This window comes from Eleutherodactylus coqui, chromosome 4, assembly GCF_035609145.1.
Source record: "Eleutherodactylus coqui strain aEleCoq1 chromosome 4, aEleCoq1.hap1, whole genome shotgun sequence".
Lineage (NCBI taxonomy): Eukaryota > Metazoa > Chordata > Amphibia > Anura > Eleutherodactylidae > Eleutherodactylus > Eleutherodactylus coqui.
The window spans coordinates 103,092,737-103,113,239 of record NC_089840.1 but is presented as its reverse complement, the minus strand read 5'-3'; the positions used below and the strand labels follow the sequence as shown (position 1 = coordinate 103,113,239).

The 20,503-nt window shown below is 41.6% G+C and overlaps 1 protein-coding gene across 2 annotated transcripts in view; it reads right to left on the bottom strand.

Annotated features, from left to right (window-relative positions):
- TBL1X (transducin beta like 1 X-linked) overlaps positions 1 to 20,503 on the bottom strand; it is a 299,584-nt gene that overhangs the window by 19,153 nt on the left and 259,928 nt on the right. For both annotated transcript variants that reach the window (XM_066599924.1, XM_066599925.1), the window contains 5 exons: positions 14,996 to 15,137; positions 11,601 to 11,664; positions 9,505 to 9,602; positions 6,575 to 6,635; positions 2,821 to 2,942 (listed from right to left, as the gene is read on the bottom strand). In XM_066599924.1, the coding sequence (XP_066456021.1) occupies positions 2,821 to 2,942; positions 6,575 to 6,635; positions 9,505 to 9,602; positions 11,601 to 11,664; positions 14,996 to 15,137 (487 nt within the window). The remainder of the gene's footprint in view (positions 1 to 2,820; positions 2,943 to 6,574; positions 6,636 to 9,504; positions 9,603 to 11,600; positions 11,665 to 14,995; positions 15,138 to 20,503) is intronic.

The window sequence follows — 20,503 nt, the reverse complement described above, 5'->3', positions numbered from 1 at the left end:
CACACTTACTTTTACATAAACGTTTTTACTGGAAACCATTACATAGAATAGAATTGTTTACTATTACTATGTTATTCCATCCACTCTTTAGCTATACTGGTCAAGCAGAAGCCAACTGATACTTTGTAAGCTTCCATAGGGCTAATGGAACCCTATGGATATGTTTAATAGGTACAACTGGAGTCTTCCAGGTGTATATACTAAATGTACATCAGAAACGTAATGTGAACATAGCCTAACCAATAGAATGCATAGCGCAATCTACTAATAGTTCAGAAGAGCAATGAGATGAAAATATAGACATTTTATTATTGAAGCATTAGGAATTACTATTTATGCAATGAGTTATCTAATATTTTCCTTCAGAAGTCTTATCCAACAAAAAACATTTATCACCCATCTACCCCCCACATGACAATGAGAATGGCACACCTAGAGATGGCTTGGTGAACGGAGCAGTGGTGCACATGTGTGACTTCTAAAGGGCTAACGGAGATAGCTGAGGGCTGCACTTGGCTATTCCCATTGACAGTGAGTGGAGATCACACATGCATATCCCTGCTTCATTCACCCAATGGACTTAAAGTGCCCCATTTCCACAGTTGTGCCAGGTCCTAGGGGTCAGAGCCCCCAGGATCAATCATTTATCACACATCTTGTTTATAGGTAAGCAATAAAGATGAGCGAACACCAAAATGTTCGGGTTCGCGTTATTCGAAACGAACTTCCCGCGATGTTCGGGTGTTCGTTTCGAATAACGAACCCCATTGAAGTCAATGGGCGACCGGAACATTTTTGTATTTCGCCGATGCTCGCTAAGGTTTTCATGTGTGAAAATCTTGGCAATTCAAGAAAATGATGGGAACGACACAGCAAGTTCTCCTCTGCCACAGCTGAATTCCTCTCTCCTGCCCCTGAGCCAATCAGAGGCAGCCCTCACTCACCCATTCATGAATTCATGAATGGGTGTGAGTGAGGGCTGGCCTCTGATTGGTCAGGCTGTGACCATTCAGAGGCATCTTATTCAGCAGGCGGGGATTTTAAATCCCCGGCTGCTGAATACTACTCACAGCTGTTCAGAGCAGTTCAGGAGAACTGCAGCCTGCCGCGCTGAACTCCGTCTGTGGCACCAGGTGAGTATATATATTTTTTTTATTTTTACACATTTCTGGATGAATTGCAGGAAAGGGCTTATATATTTAACCCCTTTCCGACAATTCATCCCGCAATCGCCGGCAGCCCATTGCATTCAGTGGAGTCGGCTGTATTGCCGGTTCCATTGAATTCAATGGGCAAACATCGTTCTTCTCTGTCACAGCTGTTACAGCTGTGGCAGAGAAGAAGGATTTGTCTTCTATATGTTCTCAATGGGGTTGGCGCTGCTGCCGCCGGCCCCATTGAGCGCATATAGAAAAGATTTCTCGGGGAAGAAAGTTAAAGTAACCCGAACATCCGAACATCGTGTGGTGTTCGTTACGAATAACGAACATCCCGAACACCCTAATATTCGCCCGAGCATCAAGCTCGGACGAGTACGTTCGCTCATCTCTAGTAAGCAATGATTTTTCGGGGGTATAACCACTTTAAGTGGCTTTCAAACCATTAACACACAGAGACATACGGTATTGTGTAACAAGGGCTTGTTATAAAAAAGGGTTACTTTTGCCAATGTGACTTTAAGCCATTTGCATTTTTCCTATTACTGTGTTTTCCCCGAAAATAAGACCCTGTCTTATATTCATTTTTGCCCAAAAAGAAGCACTAGGTCTTTTCAAGGGTTGTCTTAATATATTTACCTAGCAGGCTCGGTCCAAGTCCCTCCCGCTGCTCTCCAAAGCTCTGATGTGCTTCTTGGAGTCCTCGGCTGCCCACAGAACATAACTTCCTGGTTACGGGACTCATAAATCCCTCCTCTTTGAAGCGATGGCTGTGATTGGTTCTTCGACCGCTGCTCAGCCAATCAATGCAGCGCTCGATGAACCAATGCGATGGCTATGATTGGTTCATCGATCACTGCATTGATTGGCTGAGCAGCAGTCGAAGAACCATTCACAGCCATCGCATTGTGGAGGCGGGATTTATGAATTGGTTGAGCCACTGCATTGATTGGCCAATTCATAAATCCCACTGCTCAGCCAATCAATGCAGCGCTCAATGAACTAATTACATTGGTTCACTGAGCGCTGTATTAATTGGCTGAGCAGCACTCGAGAACCAATCAGAGCCATCACTTCCTGGGGATGGGATTTATGAATCCCGTAAAGAGTAAGTTATCTTCTCTGGGTGGCCGAGGCCTGCAAGAAGTGCGTCAGAGCTCTAGAGAACAGCGGGAGCAACCTGGACCGAGCCTGATAGGTAATTTATTCCTTTTTTTATGTAATGCATCTATGGCTTATTTTTGGGGTAGGGCTTATATTTCAAGCCTCCATGAAAATCCCAAAAAATGAGGGTAGGACTTATTTTCAGGGAAACAGGGTAGCTATGAAGAACAGAAGTTCAATCTCCTTATATTTCACTGCTGTATCATCCCATCTTTCTGTTATTGGAAATACTTTAGAAGTTGCCTGTCCTTCAAATGCACCTTTAACAATTGTTCTTTTATATGTTTAGAATCCCAATGTCTTCCTTGAAGTCATTGAATTCATAATACATAATGACATATGAGATTGGTTTTCTAGGAGAGCCTTCACTTAAATGCAATTTGTTTAGTCCATTAGCTTTTTATCCTATAGCTCTGGGGTATGTTCTTCAGATGTATTTCAATTGCTATCATTCCGTATTCTCCTTAAGATGACATTATATGGATGATGGAATGCTTACTGTATGTCCTTGGAAGGTTTTGACTGGGCGGTCACAACCAAGTCTGCAAACATGAATACACATGTCTGTGCTACAAGAAGCAAAGGTGGTATTGTTCTGCCAGTCCACGTCCAGAGCAGGAGCTATGGAGAAAGCACAATAGCAAATGTCAATGTCATGATCTTATCTATAGGAACATTGGGTAATTCGGAGATCTTCATGGATTAAAGTGCCATTTTCTAATGGAAAAGCTTATTATTCTCCTGTCATTTATAAGACGTGAGTTCTGTTATGGTTTATGTAATAGCTGGCTAAGTGCCTCTTCATTCTGAATCTGAAGGCATTAATATGGTCTTCCCACAGCTTGGCACATAAATGTTAAAGAGTTTTTTGGAGCCAAGTATGTCCCCACACAAAAATCACTTCCTGTACTGTTTCAGATAGGAAATGCCAATAAATCAAGTGAGTGAACTCATGTTTGTATCTTTGAAAAATTCAATTCCAATTTTCAAAAGTACTTATTTAAAGCTACTTGGTCACAATTGCTACCTTTACGGTAACATAGGTGGGTAGAAAAAGCTAATTCGCAAGTGTGGCCGTGCAAATCAGAATACAAGTTACCAGTAATGGCAGCCTATGTCTGCTGATAGCTGTAAAAAAGCTGCAGGAAATTTGGTTTCTAGATATTGCACTGCTGTGGTATCTGAATTGCTCTCATTAATAGGAACCTGTTAGGAAATTGATGCAAACCACGGGCTGCATGAAATACTGAGTCTCCATTTTAGGCAACAGCTATAGCTTCCTCTGAAATACTACAGTGTTTCAGACAAAATATAGGGGGGAATTTATGAAGACCGGCATTTCAAATGTAAGACTTAATGTACTCCCCTCTGCCATTCATTGCACCTAATGTCTCGTACATTAAGCACATCTTGGGCTGTTCCTTTGCCTACACTAAGCAGGTGTACACTTTTGGCATAATTTATGTTAGTTTCTGTCTTTCTTAGGCAGCCACATGTCCTCCTGATAAGCCACACCTATTTTTTCCTGGCATGGGCTGGGTAGAAGCCAAAAATCTGTACAATGTTTGTGTAAATATGGCTCACACCAAATTTTGAGACTTTTGTGCACTTCCATTGTAGTAGCCCAGAAAACCATCTTGGTCCCCTCCATAAATGTCACATATGTTTGTCCTATGTAGATGCACTGTGCAAAGCTTGTCCTGTCATATCCAGTGTGTGTGTTGCACAGCTGTGGAGCTTGAGAGGTTAACATTAAATAATCTTTGCCTGCATGTAGATGTACCAGTCTGTCATGTCATGTGGTATGAGTAAAGGTATAAATAGGAGCGCTTGAGAGCGAGAAAAGAGTTCCATCTTGTCTGCTGAGAGAGTGCTAACACAGAGCCGCATGGAAGCACCTTCAGCTTCCATGTAGGTTAAGATGGAGGAAGAGGAGCAATATCCTGTAGCGATTGGAGTGTGGCTGTAAATGGATTGAGTCCCAAGATCCTAGAGAGAGTGAGGCATTCCCAATAGTTTTGTATAGAGGAACCCACCAGGTACCAAGTCACTTTACAGGCTTTTCCTGTGCGGCCATCCAGACTCAGGATCACCGCACAGAGGTACATGACTGAGTCACACCCACGCGCCTGACATGTGGGGTGTTTATTGTTTAAGCCTTTATTTAAATGATCATCTGCCAGAGTGTCTGCTGAGTGACCCCTACCCCCTTCCTCCTCTGGAGTGCTCCCAGTCCAGGAGCGGTGCCGTACAGATAACGTGGACTGTAGGCCCGGTTTTCAACCTGTGTATCCTCCCTGAGCTCTAGTCTACTTGCACTTAAGAGAGAATTGTACCTGCATTGCTTTGAATACCTGTTGTAAAAGTTTATTTTTCAAGTAAAGTTATACTGGGCCCTTACCGTTCTTGGGGACCTGAGGTACTATACACAAGTCTCTGTGTTATTTTCTCTGCATACCGAGTGATAACTACTACTATCCCCATCCAACTGTTTATTGGCATTCCCTATCCTAAGGGTGTCTTTGGTGGCCTGCAATCCTGCTCTGGCCTTGGCTATATGTCAACCCTCTGGGATCAGAGCCTGGTAAGTGCCGCCATGACAAGCCAACCTCTGGGGTGTTGCACCATAGTATAAAAATGAGGCGCAAACAGGAAGAAAGGCCATCTGCTGGGCTCCCTATCAATTTACCCCACCAAGATCACCTGATTGAGAGGTCTTTCTGTGTTTGCATATACAGAGAGACGTGTCAGTCAAGGCAAAACAGCGTAGAAAGAAACCAAAGGGGAGCCATCGCCATAGACAGAGTAAGACATGTTGGTGATGAGGGGACCTGCCGGTATTTTATACTGCTTGTGGTTCGGGTGGCATGACTCTCCAGACAGATTCTCAGACAGGACAACCCAGTTTATGGTGAATTCCACATTACCGTATTTTATGATCCATATTAAAACGAATGTAGTGCTGACTGCACATGCTCAACTAGTGCTCAATTCATTCTAATGTCACTGTGGGGTAGGAAGTGACCCCGCAGTTATAGGCAGAGGGGGCATGGGATTCCTATTTTTGACATAAGCGGGGGTCTCAGCAGTCAGACCTGCATAGATCAGCAAGTCGTCCCCTATCCTTTGGATAGTGGATAACTTGTGATCCTGCTAAAGGGATCCATTAAAACAGTGGCCTTGAGCAGAGGAAACCTTAATTGTATGGTTGATTTCATATACTGAACAACTTCAAGCAAATACATTTTTGGTTTAGGGTGGGAAATGTTTTAGTAGGTTTTGTTTGTGAATTTTTGTTCTATTTTAGAGAACTGTATTTATAGAAGATACCTATATTGTAAGTATATAGAGTGTACGTTTCACTTCATCCAACCATAACTGGAAGCGAGGACATAGCTCTTATGCTTATGAAAACATGTAATATAGGCCGCTTTCACACAGATTACAAAATTATGCGATTTTGCCGCAATGCGATAGTGTGAAAAAATGCTTGTATGTGAAGCCCATGCTTTCCAACGGTTTCGTTCACATTAGCGCCGAGGAAAAAAATTCACGGCATGCTCTATATTGCCGCGATTTGTGCTTTTTCATAGCCCATGTTTCCCTATACAGCCTTCGTTTTTGCTGCATCGCAATGCACGAAATTGTGGTTTTCATGCAATGCAATGCGGCTTTAACATTCTAAAATAAGCCCTATTGTGAAACTAAGCCTTGCTGCACTCTAAAAAAAAGGGAATACTTACCTAAAAGGCTCGGTCCGGGTCCTCCCGCTGCTCTCTGGAGCTCCGCCGCACGTCCTGCAGTCCTCGTTTACCCACAGAAGATCACTTCCTGGTTGCTGGATTCATTAATCCTCCAGGAAGCAATGGCACTGATTGGTTCATCCAGCGCTGTTAAGCAAATCAATTCAGCGCTGGATGAACCAATGCGATGGCTGTGATTGGCTCATCTAGTGCTGCATTGATTGGCCTTTTACTGCGGACAGCAACGATGCGAAGCGCGATTTTTCACAAAAAAATGCATTGCTGACACTACGAAATCACGGGGAGAAAGCCGCGATATCGACACAATTTTGTAGCGGCGATATCGCTGTCGCCCATGTGAAAGAGGCCTAAATATTGTATGGGGTGAATTAAAAGTACATTATGACCTGATTACAATGTACATGAATGGAGACTGCTGACACAGCCCTCTTAGTATATGATATAAGGAATGAAAAGCATTCCAAATGCCCGCACATATGGCTACCATACCTGAATGAAATGGAAACTGCTGCTTTGCCTCTCCCGTGTGAGCATCCCAGATTATTGTTGTCTACAAAGCAAAAGGACAGAACCAATATTAATAGTCAGAGGAAAGAATGTCCTTAAATATTTTCTGTGTAAAAAATGGGATCCTGATAATTACTTTTTCATCTGGAAAATTTATGAGCTTTTGGTGAAACTGGCGAGGAACATTTCTTTACAAGTTACTCATTCTGCAGGCATTTCAGTGGATCAGTTGTCTTAATCCCTTCGATGTTTAACTATTTCTGCCGTTGCACCATAGTAACTATGAGTGCATGGAGTTATCACGCTACAATAACTGACTGGCTGGAATATTTCTTCATATATGATTATATGAAAAACAGCTAGATGGCTGCTAGCAGAACTCTGGCACATCCATCATATCGGGAAAGCTTTACTATGGACCATGCATAAGTAGGAAGGTACATCTTGGCCCTAATGCTAAAATCTATTCTAAAGGGGCCTCAACCATCAAGTGCTGTCTCAGGAACAGGCTAAGCGAGGGTACAGGGCGGAATGAGCCCCCCTTGGGCTGGTTCCCCACCAAACACTTGGGGCCAACATCCTACATGTGTGGTTACCGGTGAGTAGAGTGGAATCCTTGAGTGCTTTGAATAGCAGTAGGTTCCCATTGTAGCCAGGGTTTTGGCCAACATTCTAACCATTACTGTTACCACTACCTCAGCTGGTTCCACTACTGTGTCGGTGGCTGTGCCAACCCCTGCATCTAGTTAAACACCTGCAATGCTTTATTCAAACAAACAAGCAAAAAGTATAGTAAAAAAAATGCTGAGGCACATGAAAAAACACAATGTCCGATGTGCAAATATGGCTTGGGGAGCTTTTAAGGCTCTAGTACATTAATACAAGGAACAATCCACCCCCAGCGTGTCCTATCATAAATCAGCTTCATACATTTTGTATGTATATTGTATATTTCTTTCCCTTTGTATATTACCATTTTTATATATTTTTTTTATGAGCATTGCTATCTTTTTGGAATAAAATCTTAAATCTTTATTAGTCCATCCTTGTAGCTCTACAGACAACCCATAGACCCCTGATAAGTGTGACAATTTGGGTTGCTGGAAAGCTAGATGGGTCCATATCCAGTCAGTGAGCAGAAACTTAGTGGCTTACTAGCCTTAGGCCGCCTGCACATGGCGGGTCAGATTCAGCATGCGGGATTCTTGCAGCGGAGTTTGACCCGAAGCCCGGCCAATGACCCCAGCGTTCCTCTCTGCCGTCTTTTCCTCTGCTGCTGATGTGCTGGCCGATGCGCTCACGGATATGCGTGGTGCAGAGGACGCCGCACCGTGGCTATTGCGATGACGCCCCTCCCACAACCATTCTGCAATGATGATTGCAGAATGGCCGTGGAACGGATGGCTTACATTGACTTCAATGGAAGCCAGCCATGTGTAGCCTGCACAAAATCGCAGCATGCTATTTCTCCCCCGCGAGTGGAAAATTGTAATCGATTTCCGCTCGTGGGTAGGAAATTGCGTATTGTCATAGCATGCTATGAGCTTAATTTGCTGCAGAATTTGGAGGTGGAATCCCGCTCTGGATTTTGCAATGCAAATCCCCCCATGTGCAGCCCCCCTTACAGTAAAACTAAGGTGCTCTGGGGTGTGCAAGACATATATGGGTGTGATTTTGGCTCCATCTTGCAACAAGTGCAGGATCAAGGGAGTCAGGAATAAATGAACCCTATGGTCGTCTGGCATCTATGACAGCCTTGATTTAAATGTTCCTCTCATTTTTGTCTGCAGCCATTATGCAACCTTTGTTTTTCAAGAGCAACATACTACAAACTCTGTGCAGCCTGATCCTGCACTCACATCCCATTCCATCCGTCTACTACTGTTTCCTAGACTTATGTATTTCTGTGGCAACAGACAAAAACAAACTCTTTGTGGTTTGATCCTGCAGTCACACGCTTTTCCATCTGTCCCAAAGTTCTTGCTATACTTTTTCTTATGTAGTGACTGTTTGCACTTTACAGTATTAATATTATCTATCTATCTATCTCATATCTATCTATCTATCTATCTATCTATCTCATATCTATCTATCTATCTATCTATCTATCTATCTCATATCTATCTATCTATCTATCTATCTATCTATCTATCTATCATCTATTTTTTCTATCTATCTATCTATCATATCTATCTATCATATCTATCTATCTATCTATCTATCTATCTATTTCATATCTCATGTCTATCTATCTCATATCTATCTATCTATCTATCTATCTCATATCTATCTATCTATCTATCTATCTATCTATCTATCTATCTATCTCATATCTATCTATCATATCTATCTATCTATCTATCTCATATCTATCTATCTATCATATCTATCTATCTATCTCATATCTATCTATCTATCTATCTATCTATCTATCTATCTATCTATCTATCTATCTATCTATCTATCTATCTATCTCATATCTCATGTCTATCTATCTCATATCTATCTATCTATCTATCTATCTATCTATCTATCTATCTCATATCTATCTATCTATCTATCTATCTATCTATCTATCTATCTATCTATCTATCTATCTATATATCTATCTATCTATCTATTTCATATCTCATGTTTATCTATCTCATATCTATCTATCTATCTATCTATCTATCTATCTATCTATCTATCTATCTATCTCATATCTCATGTCTATCTATCTCATATCTATCTATCTATCTATCTATCTATCTATCTATCTATCTATCTATCTATCTATCTATCTATCTATCTATCTATCTACCTCATATCTATCTATCTATCTATCTATCTATCTATCTATCTATCTATCTATCTATCTATCTATCTATCTATCTATCTATCTCATATCTATCTACCGATGCAACACATACCTTATCAACTCCTGCACTCAGTATGTAATTCCCCTTCTTATTCCACTTCAGGGCAAAAATGGGACCTTTATGTTGACCTAAAGTGCTTGCAAGGTTGCCTGTAGAGAGAACACACACCTTTATGTTGTTATCATTTTCAAATTTGTGATAACAGAAACATTTTTTGAAATCTACCTATTAGGCCTCCTGCAGAGGGCTGTGTCGGATCCTGCTGTGAGAATTCTCGTAGCAGGATGCAAGCAGTGCCCCTTTAGTGACCACCGCGTCTCACCTGCTCTGGCATCTCCTCTCTCTGCTATGTTTTCCGGCTGCTGCCCAGCCGGCACATGCGCAGTGCAGAGCTGGCACGTCGCCAGTGACGTTTCTGTGCACGCCTCTGCGAGGCTCGCCCAGAACTGGGACATGCTGCGATTTGTTTACTGCGGGAGTCTTCACGCGGTCAAATCGCGGCGGTCTGCATAGGATTTCATTATCTAATGCAATCCTATGGCAGCGGCCCTGGGTGGAAATTCTGCAGGAACTCCGCAGCAGAACTTCCGCCTGTGTGCAGGAGGCCTTAGCAAACCAAAACATATTTGTAAGTCTAATGTTATTAAATAATGTAAATGGCAACTTTAAAATAAACCCAAATCTTACCAATTACAGCAGTGGATTTTTTATCCAAATTTTTAACCATTGAATTTTCTGTCATTATGTTTTTCTGTGATTAAACATGAATGAACATGGAATAATAACCTGTATGAGAATTATTCTAATTCATAGTTGGTGAAGCACGTATATGTTCACTGTACATATTGCTAGAAACCTCATTCCACTGTTCCCATTCTTCATCTCAATAACAAACACAGCAGGACTCTTTAGAAACAGCAGAACTTGTTGAAATGAGTCGGTGGAGTGTTAGCACATTGTCATAAAACGCCACAATGTAATATATGTAGAATGTGCAATCTACATAGGATATTTATAGCTAAAGTAGAGGCTGTTTAATTAAGCTTGAAACCAATTTCTAAGGAGCGATACTTTTCTATATACTAACTCCAATAGTGGAGCAAATAAATGATCTTTAGAATATTAATATTATAACATAGCTGCATTTGTAGAATAATTAAATGTTACTAAGGGAGATGGAGCATTTCCTCTTTACTGACTATGTCTATCTTTACAAGTATTGTTTATTGCTTAAGTGTGCTCAAAATAACAAATACCGTATGTATTCGAGTATTAGCCTACCCGAGTATAAGCAGAGTCAATAAGTGTTACCACAAAAAAACTGGTAAAACTTATTGACTCGAGTATAAGCCGAGCTATACATGAATAGTATATACTAGGTAAAAAAAAACCTCCTGCAATACTCACCTCCCAGCCAGTGTCTGTGGCAAGCTGCTCGAGAATTCTCCATGCTGTCATCTCCCTGCTCAGCTTTGAATTCCCCCGCCATCAGCGCTGTGTAAGTAAGTGCTGTGATTGGATCGAGCACCACCCAATCACAGCTGGCGCTTGATAAACCAATGACAGCCATTCAGTGATGTCATTCACTGAATGGCTGTGAATAATTGAATGCAGGCTGTGATTGGCTGGTGCTCGATCCAATCACAGCACTTAGTTACACAGTGCTGTCGGCGGGGGAATTCAAAGCCGAGCAGAAAGAAGTCTCAAGCAGCTTGCTGCACCACCGGGGAGACCATCGCGCTGGGGATACAGGCGCCAGCTCGAAGGTGAGTATTGCGGCTTTTTTTTTTTACCTCACTCGAGTATAAGCCGAGGGGGGCTTTTTCAGCTCAAAAAAATATGCTGAAAAACTCGGCTTATAATTGAGTATATACGGTAACTTTACAATATAGATTTGATTAAAATATCCTACCATTTTGAGTATACAGCTGCTCTGCAGACCTTTCCCTCTATATGGTTACAGACTTAAAGGGGTTTGACCCACAGAAAATATTGTTTATAGCCAAATCCAGCCCATAATTAAAAATAATTGTTGTATTTACACTTATTTAAAGTATTATATCCTCAGATATTCCAGGACTAATGGTAGAGTAGCACCAACTGCTTATCATAAGAAGGTCAAAATACGTATATAGAAATGTATTTACCATCCTGTGTCCAGATTCTTGCAAAGCCATCATAAGAACCTGTTGCTAAGAGCGTGCCTTCCGCCTGTTATAAAGCAAAAATGGAAAAAAACAAGTTATTATAGTACTAATAGCTCCAAATGTATAGAGTAAAAATCCAGCAGCTTCCTTAAAAAAAACGCAAGACATGGCGCTTACGTGTTTCTAGCATTACCGCTCTTAGTCATGGCCATGTTATGTATGCCAGAAGACTGTTTTCTTGGATTAAATACATTAAGGAAGGTGCTGGATTTTTACGCTATACATTTGGAGTCGTTCCTGACCTAGCAGTCCGCGGCGTATCCATGCACTTCTGAAGTATTTCCAGCTGTACGTGTCCTGGATCATTAGAGAACGGGTGAGCTGACTTTTCATATTTTGTATGGAGTTGTTACAGTACTAATAGAACCTGAGACCTCGGATTTAGAGGTCTGCACTAAATGTGGCAATATTTTAACAAAACTGATGGTAATTGGTCCAATATACTTGGCATTTTAATCTTTTCATTGCCAATGACAATGACTTTAAAGGGGTGGTCTCGCGAAATCAAGTGGGTCTATACACTTCTGTATGGCCATATTAATGCACTTTGTAATATACATCGTGCATTAAATATGAGCCATACAGAAGTTATTCACTTACCTGCTCCGTTGCTAGCGTCCCCGTCGCCATGGTTCCGTCTAATTTCGGTGTCTTCTTGCCTTTTTAGACGCGCTTGCGCAGATCCGTCTTCTCCCTTCTTCTCCCTTCGGCTCCGCTCGGCAGCATCGGCATTTTGGCTCCGCCCCCTTGTACGCATCATCGCGTAGCTCCGCCCCCGTCACGTGCCGATTCCAGCCAATCAGGAGGCTGGAACCGGCACACATCATGGGGCGGAGCTACGCGATGATGCGTACAAGGGGGCGGAGCCAAAATGCCGATGCTGCCGAGCGGAGCCGAAGGGAGAAGAAGGGAGAAGACGGATCTGCGCAACGCGTCTAAAAAGGCAAGAAGACACCGAAATTAGACGGAACCATGGCGACGGGGACGCTAGCAACGGAGCAGGTAAGTGAATAACTTCTGTATGGCTCATATTTAATGCACGATGTATATTACAAAGTGCATTAATATGGCCATACAGAAGTGTATAACCCCACTTGCTGCCGCGAGACAACCCCTTTAAAAGCTTGCTACAACTACAATATAAGGGCTAGTCCTTAGATCATATTAAGACTCAGAATCTTAACTTTCCAAGCTCTAGGTTCTGTATTCGAGGATAAGCACTTTCTTGAAGTTGGGGAGCAGAATGAAAAGACCCAGAATCTTAACTTTCCAAGCTCTGGGTGCAATGTTTGAGGATAAAGTTGGGGAGCAGAATGAAAAGTTTTACTTCCTGGTTTAGTTTGCTTGTAAGGCACGGGAAGATTCTGCAAGTGACATATGGAAGAAAGGTCACACCCAATTACTGTAGACTGTCTCCATGTACATCTTTCCAGAGACCCCAAGGGGGAAACCCAGGGATGTTATCACTAAGGATGAGCGAGTATACTCGCTAAGGCACTACTCGTTCGAGTAATGTGCCTTAGACGAGTATCTCCCTGCTCGTCCTTAAAGATTCGGGGACCGCCGCAGGGCGGGGAGCTGCGGGGGAGAGCGGGGAAGAACGGAGGGGAGATCTCTCTCTCCCTCTCTCCTGCCCGTTCTCCCCTGCTCCCCGCCACGACTCACCTGTCAGCCGCGGCGGTCCCCGAATCTTTATGGACGAGCAGGGAGATACTCGTCTAAGGCACATTACTCGAACGAGTAGTGCCTTAGCGAGTATACTCGCTCATCCTTAGATATCACCCATCCTTTCAGTCAGAAAGAATATTATTCTCTGATTGTCACATTTGGGCGGTGGGGTTGTCTTTTTCTGCTGAGACATTGAGTTGTTACATGAGTTACCACTAGAGATGAGCAAGCATACTCGCTAAGGACAATTACTCGAGCAAGTATTGTCTTTAGCGAGTACCTTCCCGCTCGGAGAAAAGGTTCGGCTGCCGGTGCGGGTGAGAGGTGCGTTGCGGCTGTGAGCAGGGGGTCGCGGAGCGGAGAGAGGGAGAGATCTCCCCTCCGTTCCTCCCCGCTCTCCCCCACAGCTCCCTGCCCGCCGCCAGCAGTCGAATCTTTTCTTCCGAGCGGGCAGGTACTTGCTAAGAGCAATGCTCAATCGAGTAATTGCCCTTAGCGAGTATGCTTGCTCATCTCTAGTTACCACCCTTTTTTTTAAAACACCACTTTTTTAAGCTTCATCTGCCTCATAGAGCTTTTTGATCTCTTTGGTTTTGATAATAATGTGAAGATGTGTGCACAGTCATGAGTAGCATGTACTGTATGAATTCTGCAACACTTTTATATTTAGGTGTTGTATATCTAAAGCTCTGCTGTAGTCAGAGTTTTAAGGTACAGCACTTCTACATGGGATGACTGTCTGGTGCTCAAGCACCCAAGAGCCGTCCCAACGATTACTGCTCCCGTATTCTTACACAGGAGTGATAATTGCTCATTGAATGGAAACAGAGCGAGTTGGAGATATCTTACGGCCGCCCGCCTCTATTCAAAGTAAACAGACCGTTGTTCAAAGGTGAATGACTGACTGTTTACATGGGCCGACAGTTGCTTAGTCTTTAGGTTAGCTAAAAACCAAGTGACTTCAACAAATATGCGATTCTCAATCCCTTGGCTGGTTGGGTTCCGTGTTTGCAAGGGAATGACGGTCACTTTTTTGAGTGATCACTCGGGTGACTATTGGCCCATGTAAAAGTACCCTTACCCACACATGTAATATTTGTTTTGCACTTTTACAAAATGATGCAATTTGATATAAAATGCATGAAGACACCCAAAAGTATAAAGTGTTGGGTGGCACTTCTACCACATGTAAATATGTAGATATAATGGTAAAATATGGCGTATTTATTATATAGCTCATGTTTTATTTGTGTATGTAAAAAGTATGGAAATTGTCTAGATCTCTGCTTGATTACAGTGAATTGGAACACTCTTATTTACATACAGATGCTAAAAATGTCCAAACCGTCCAACAGATATAGATGTGTGAAGCTTTACAAGAGTGAATTGTGATGCCTGATGTACTGTAACAAGCCCTGTACCTCTGTCAGTTGTTTATGTTCAGGACAACTGTTCAGCCTCTGGGCATAAATAAGAATGTTCCACAGCGGAGATCTAGAAAATAGCGAAAAACTAAACACAAAGTGCATTAGAAAGCTATTAGGAATGAATAACTTTTCATTATACAATTTTTAACCTTTTTTTACATTATATTGATAAATCATTTTGAAGATCCTACAGTGATGAAAAAGAGGACCATCGGTTTACAAAGTGTGAAAATAACTTACATTCCAGTCCAGTGAGGTGACATCTTTGTTGCTTGGAACATCTTGTCCGCCTTCTCGTATACAGTGCCGTAATACTAGCTGCGTGGAGTTGCTACTACTGTTTTCATTCAAATTCCATATTCTTGCTGTTGAGTCTCCTGATCTTTAATTGAAAATATATATGTATTTTGAAACAATTGTGGAAATTAAAGGAAAATTACCACCATCTTGTTTTTCATTTCCCATCAACTTGATTTACGTTAAAGGGGTTGTCCAGGTGTGATATAGCAATACTTACCAGTTCTCTTTCTTGGTGATCCGATGCTTCAGCCCAGCAGTCCTCCTCGTCTGTGTTTTAGAACACTACCACCTGACCACTGTAGCTAATCAGAGGCCACAGCAGTCAGGTGCCATTCTCCTGGAATCATGGCTACCAGCCTCTGAATCCTACTGCTAGGGAAACGGCACCTGACTGCTGTGGCTTCGGATTAGCTTCAGAGGACAGGTAGTAGCCATTCTAAAACAAAGATCAGGAACACAGTGTGGCTACAGCGCTAGATTGCATGGGGAGAGGATGGGTAAGTAATGCTACTTTTATTATTTTTTGTTTTATTTTATTTTTTATTCCAATATTTTTTTTTATTGAAATCATAACGTTACATCACTTTTACTCAACCAACTTGAGTGTAATACACAATTTCAATTAACTTATACATATAAGTCATTAAGTCATCTTGTATGTTATAATCGGGTGAACAGGCTGTTAGCAGGATGGAGGGGTGGAATGGGAGGTGGGAGTTATGACATTACTGCTTCTTCATGTTAAGGTAGTTAAATACTATTTTTCCTTATTCTCTTAAGGGGTGACTATTTCCCTAATCTGTGGGATTGCCTATTATTGTGTCATCCTATTGTTGTGGTTTATACATGGTGACCAAGGAGATTCATAATTGAGTATTTTGTTGTTAGTAATAGCTAGTATTTTTTCATATGTTCCATATTCAGACATCACGCCTATAATATTTTGAAGGAATGATGGCTCTGTGGTCTTCCAATTCCTTGCTATGGCCAATTTGGCTATTAGTAAAAGATGGATCACTATGCATCTGTATCTGCTAGGAATCTTTTCCACTTCCAACAATAGTAATGCCATCTGAGGGTTTGGATTCCTGTGACTTTATATATTAATGCGAATATTTCTTTCCAAAAGGTCATTATTCGTTGACAGCTCCAAAATATGTGATAAAAGGACCCTGGCTTCCCACAATCTCTTCAACACTGATCCGGCGAGCCTGGAACGATCCTGGCAAGTCTGCTCAGGAAGTAATACCAACATATGGCTACCTTGTGGAGATTGTCTACTAGGCTCGTGCAGGCTGAGCTTTTATGGGCCCAAATAAATGGCTTTGACCATTGGGCCATAGTGAATTTCTTTCTTAAGTCTCTTTCACAGTTGAGGATATGACTTTTTTTTATATCTACCTTCCTCGTCTTCTCTTTCCCCAAGGATTGTACAGTGGAGATATTTTAAACTACAATTGAAGTGTGTTGAATTAAGTAGTAGAGTGTATAAGAATATGGGAAGCGGCAAGGATAGGCTTCCATATTTTGCTACTAAACTTTTAATTTGTAGGTACTTAAGAAAGCCCTCTTTGGCCAGATTGTATTCCCGTTCTAGTTCCCCAAGTGTTTATATTTTGGAATTTGTTATGTCTGAGATTAATAACACTCCTCTGTCTTTCCATGAACTAACTGACATGTTTGGGATAAGAAATTCTAAGAGCTCTATTGGTCTTTTAGGACTATGATCCTTGGAGACTTGTAGTATCTGTCTTAATGACTCTACTGTTGTCACTATTGTTGGAAATTTTGGAATTTTTTGCCAACAACACATTCTGCAATGGTCTTCCTCCTATAAATTGTTGTTTAATAGTGGGCCAGCTGATAGCATTGGTTTGATTAATACAGCGGAATGGTAGGCTAGCAAGTTGGGGATGCCCAGTCCCCTCTTGCTTCTTAAGGCCTAAAGAATTAAGGCCATTACTCTGGGTTTTTTATCATTCCAAAAAAAAGTGATCCTCTGTTTTTGTAAATTTTTAATTAAGCATGCGGGACACGGGAGCGTCATTGTACGAAAACAATACAGGATCTTTGTGAAAGTTATCATTTTATAGAGGCCGATCTTACTGAGCCAAGAGGGTTCTATCTTGGTGAAGGTAGTTAGTTCCCTTTAAATTTAGCTACTTTTATTATTTTAATAGTTTTGAATTTGTTTTTAGACAATTGTGTCACACTTGAACAATCCTCCTTCAGGAATTGCAATATAAATAGGTATTTGCCTACTTTTAACAATTCTATGTGCAGAGGTTAGAGGAGTTTTTCTACCATTATTTGTAAAGGTATAATTAATAGAATATGCAATCACTTTCTTGGGTCCAACTCCCAGGAGCCCCATAAACCTTAGAATAAATATGTCATAATGTCAGCTAAGTGCTAATACTCCTTATCAGTCTTCAACTTGAATAGAGGATGTGTTACAGGTAAGCCTCCACCATCATTATGATCTAATAACTCTGACATACTATTTCACTGCAAAGCAGCAAGGGGTTAGTGAGCCAGTTAGAGCCATAATTAGAGATGAGCGAACGTACTCGGTAAGGCCGATTTTGCAATCGAGCACCACGATTTTCGAGTACTTCACTACTCGGGTGAAAAGATTCAGGGGGCGCCGTGGGTGAGCGATGGTTGCAGAGGGGAGTGGGGGGGAGAGGGAGAGAGAGCTCCCCCCTGTTCCGTGCTGCTACCCCCCGCTCCACCACGCCACTCCCCGCCCCCCGGCGACCCCCGAATCTTTTCACCCGAGTAGTGAAGTACTCAAAAATCGCGATGCTCGATTGCGAAATCGGCCTTACCGAGTACGTTCGCTCATCTCTAGCCATAATCAATTTACAACTCTACACCATTATGCATGCAAAATACTAAATATGGGCTTATGAAGAAAAAGACTCATTTCGTGCCACATTTTTACATATAGCTGACAGCATATAGCAAAACAAAAAACAATTGTACTAAGCAGTATCCATGTATTCTGGTAAATTTACACCTGGATACCCTCTTTCTTTTCATAAACAAAAACACGCACTGCAGAATGTATACGTATGTATAGTATGTATACATATGTTAGTGTGACCCACTGGTTTGGGGACAAAATTCTCTCCTTGGATTTGGGAACTGGCTTCGGTTCTAGTCCTGCTTTTGGGCAGCCAACATGGTTGCTAACATCTTTAGACTACCTAATTATCTGTAGTGCATTGGTAGTCTTAGATTACCAGTGCACTATACCTGTTCTGTGATTGGCCAGCGCTGTTCACGTGACCAGTGCTGGCCAATCACAGAGCAGTGTGTAGGCTAGTTAGAAAAATTGTGGTGGCCATCTTGGTTGCCCAAAAACGGGACTAGAATCAACGCAACTGAGAGATGGAGGAGAAAATCGAGTGCATGTAATATACTATCTTTACTCTACAGTTTAGGGACAGAATTTTGTCATGAATCCCAAGGCTCATTCTAAGGAATATAGATTTTATATAGCAGTCAGTGGGCATCCATAATGGAACCTAAGTGCATGTTAGTACAGTATACATTTGGATCCATTAGTACTATAGAAATATTAAAAATGTTTACTTCCTCCACAAGAAGAGAAGACAGATTTGACAAGTGGATGTCAATTGAACAAACAAATTTGGATTTCTCAAAATAGATATACAGTTGTCCTTTTTGGCAGTATACTCTGTGTTCAGCTTGTCAAGCAAATCTGTCTAAAGAAACTTGATGGTTTCCATTTGTCAAGATATTTTATCTACATTACACAGAGTAATCCAGACAGAAATATATTACAAATATGTGAGATTATGAGGTTAAAAGGAGTTTTCTAAGACTAATACCCCTTTTACACCAGACAATTCTTGTTTGCCCAAGTGAACGAACTGGTAACGTCATCACCTGCTTGTCTGCTCTCGGGTTGCCTATTTAGACTGCATGATTCTTGTTGAGAATCAAGCAGTTTTCACTCACTTGTCTTTCAGTGTTTCACATTCCTAAGTGAAACACTGAATAATCAGTCTATAGACTGCCCGAGAAGTGAACGAACCGGCATTGAGTTTTATGCCAGCTGAAACTGAACAATAAGCGACAACTGATCGGCAGCAACCATGAGTGGCGGTCCCCCAATGATCTAATACTGATGACCTATCATGAGGATAGGCTATCAATATCTTAGTCTTGGAAAACCCCTTCAATGACCATGTCTCGACTGTTTGACAAAGGGCAAATACTTTATTGCAAGTAAAAAGAGCTGATAACCCCAATCTGTCTATTACTGGTTTTTACACAATAGTCACATGAGGACACCATCAAGTTGCTGCTGAGTGGAAAAGAAAATATGATGAAAGTCCTTAATTAGTAATAAATCATTCAGTTATTTCCGGCTTATTATTCTGCTCAGTAATGCACAGAATGTAGAAGAATGACAAGCAGTCCTGTAAATAGCTCCAGCTAAAATTATGGATGTGGTAATGTATGCAAATGAATCAATTACAAAAGCTCAATTCACACTGTCAGGACTATTATACAGTGTGCTTAATATTTTGTATTTGAATGCTCCCAATTGCGAGCACAAGTAGTATGTCAGAGAAGCATAAGATTTGATGTGACCAACCATTTGCTCATTCTGATGGAAGAAGCTGGGCAGTTTGTCGAGTTAAGCTTCAGTTAAGACATATGTTAAGATACTATATGGTAATTAAACTGGTTATTCCCATTATAGATAGTTTTGGTTTATCCATAGGAAATACCATAAATGTCTGATAGGTGCATGTCTCACCTCTAGGACCTGCATCTATGCTCAAAATAGATGCCCCCAACCCTGTTCAGTCTGGCGAAGAGGCTGCCAGCTGCCACAACCAAGTGTGGAGTATACTAAGTGGTAGTATAGTTCCCTTCATTCATTTCTGTGGAAGTTAAAGCAACCCTCCTGTAATGGACAAAGAAAGATGGCCACATCAGTGGGCATCAGGTAGGTTTCTGTCTCAAGAGTTCCATCATAAGTACCTAAAATGGCATATGAAGGAACGACGGAATGTGCCTACTCATAACTCTAGATTATCTGTTCCTATTCGCAAGCCCAGCTCATAAATATTCATGTAGCTGAGACAGGATGGTCAGGACAGGAAGCTAGGAGCCTCTGACCATGGTCATTACATCAGAGGAAGTTTCAAAATCAGGACAGCAGAAGTCATGTGACACTCCCTGATTGAAGCACAAGAACTGTATTAAGGTACACAAACGTCATTGTTCAATGCTTGACTAAGGCTGACTGTGGCAAAAGATTAGAAGTTTGTAAAGTTCCAGAATATTCCTTTAAGGTAAGATACCATTCTGTGACAAGTTATCAAGGACAGGCTAAACTCTCCTACATTTGTAGACAGCTTGTAGAGCATTTCCAAATGTAAATGCAATTCTCAACTAATGTAT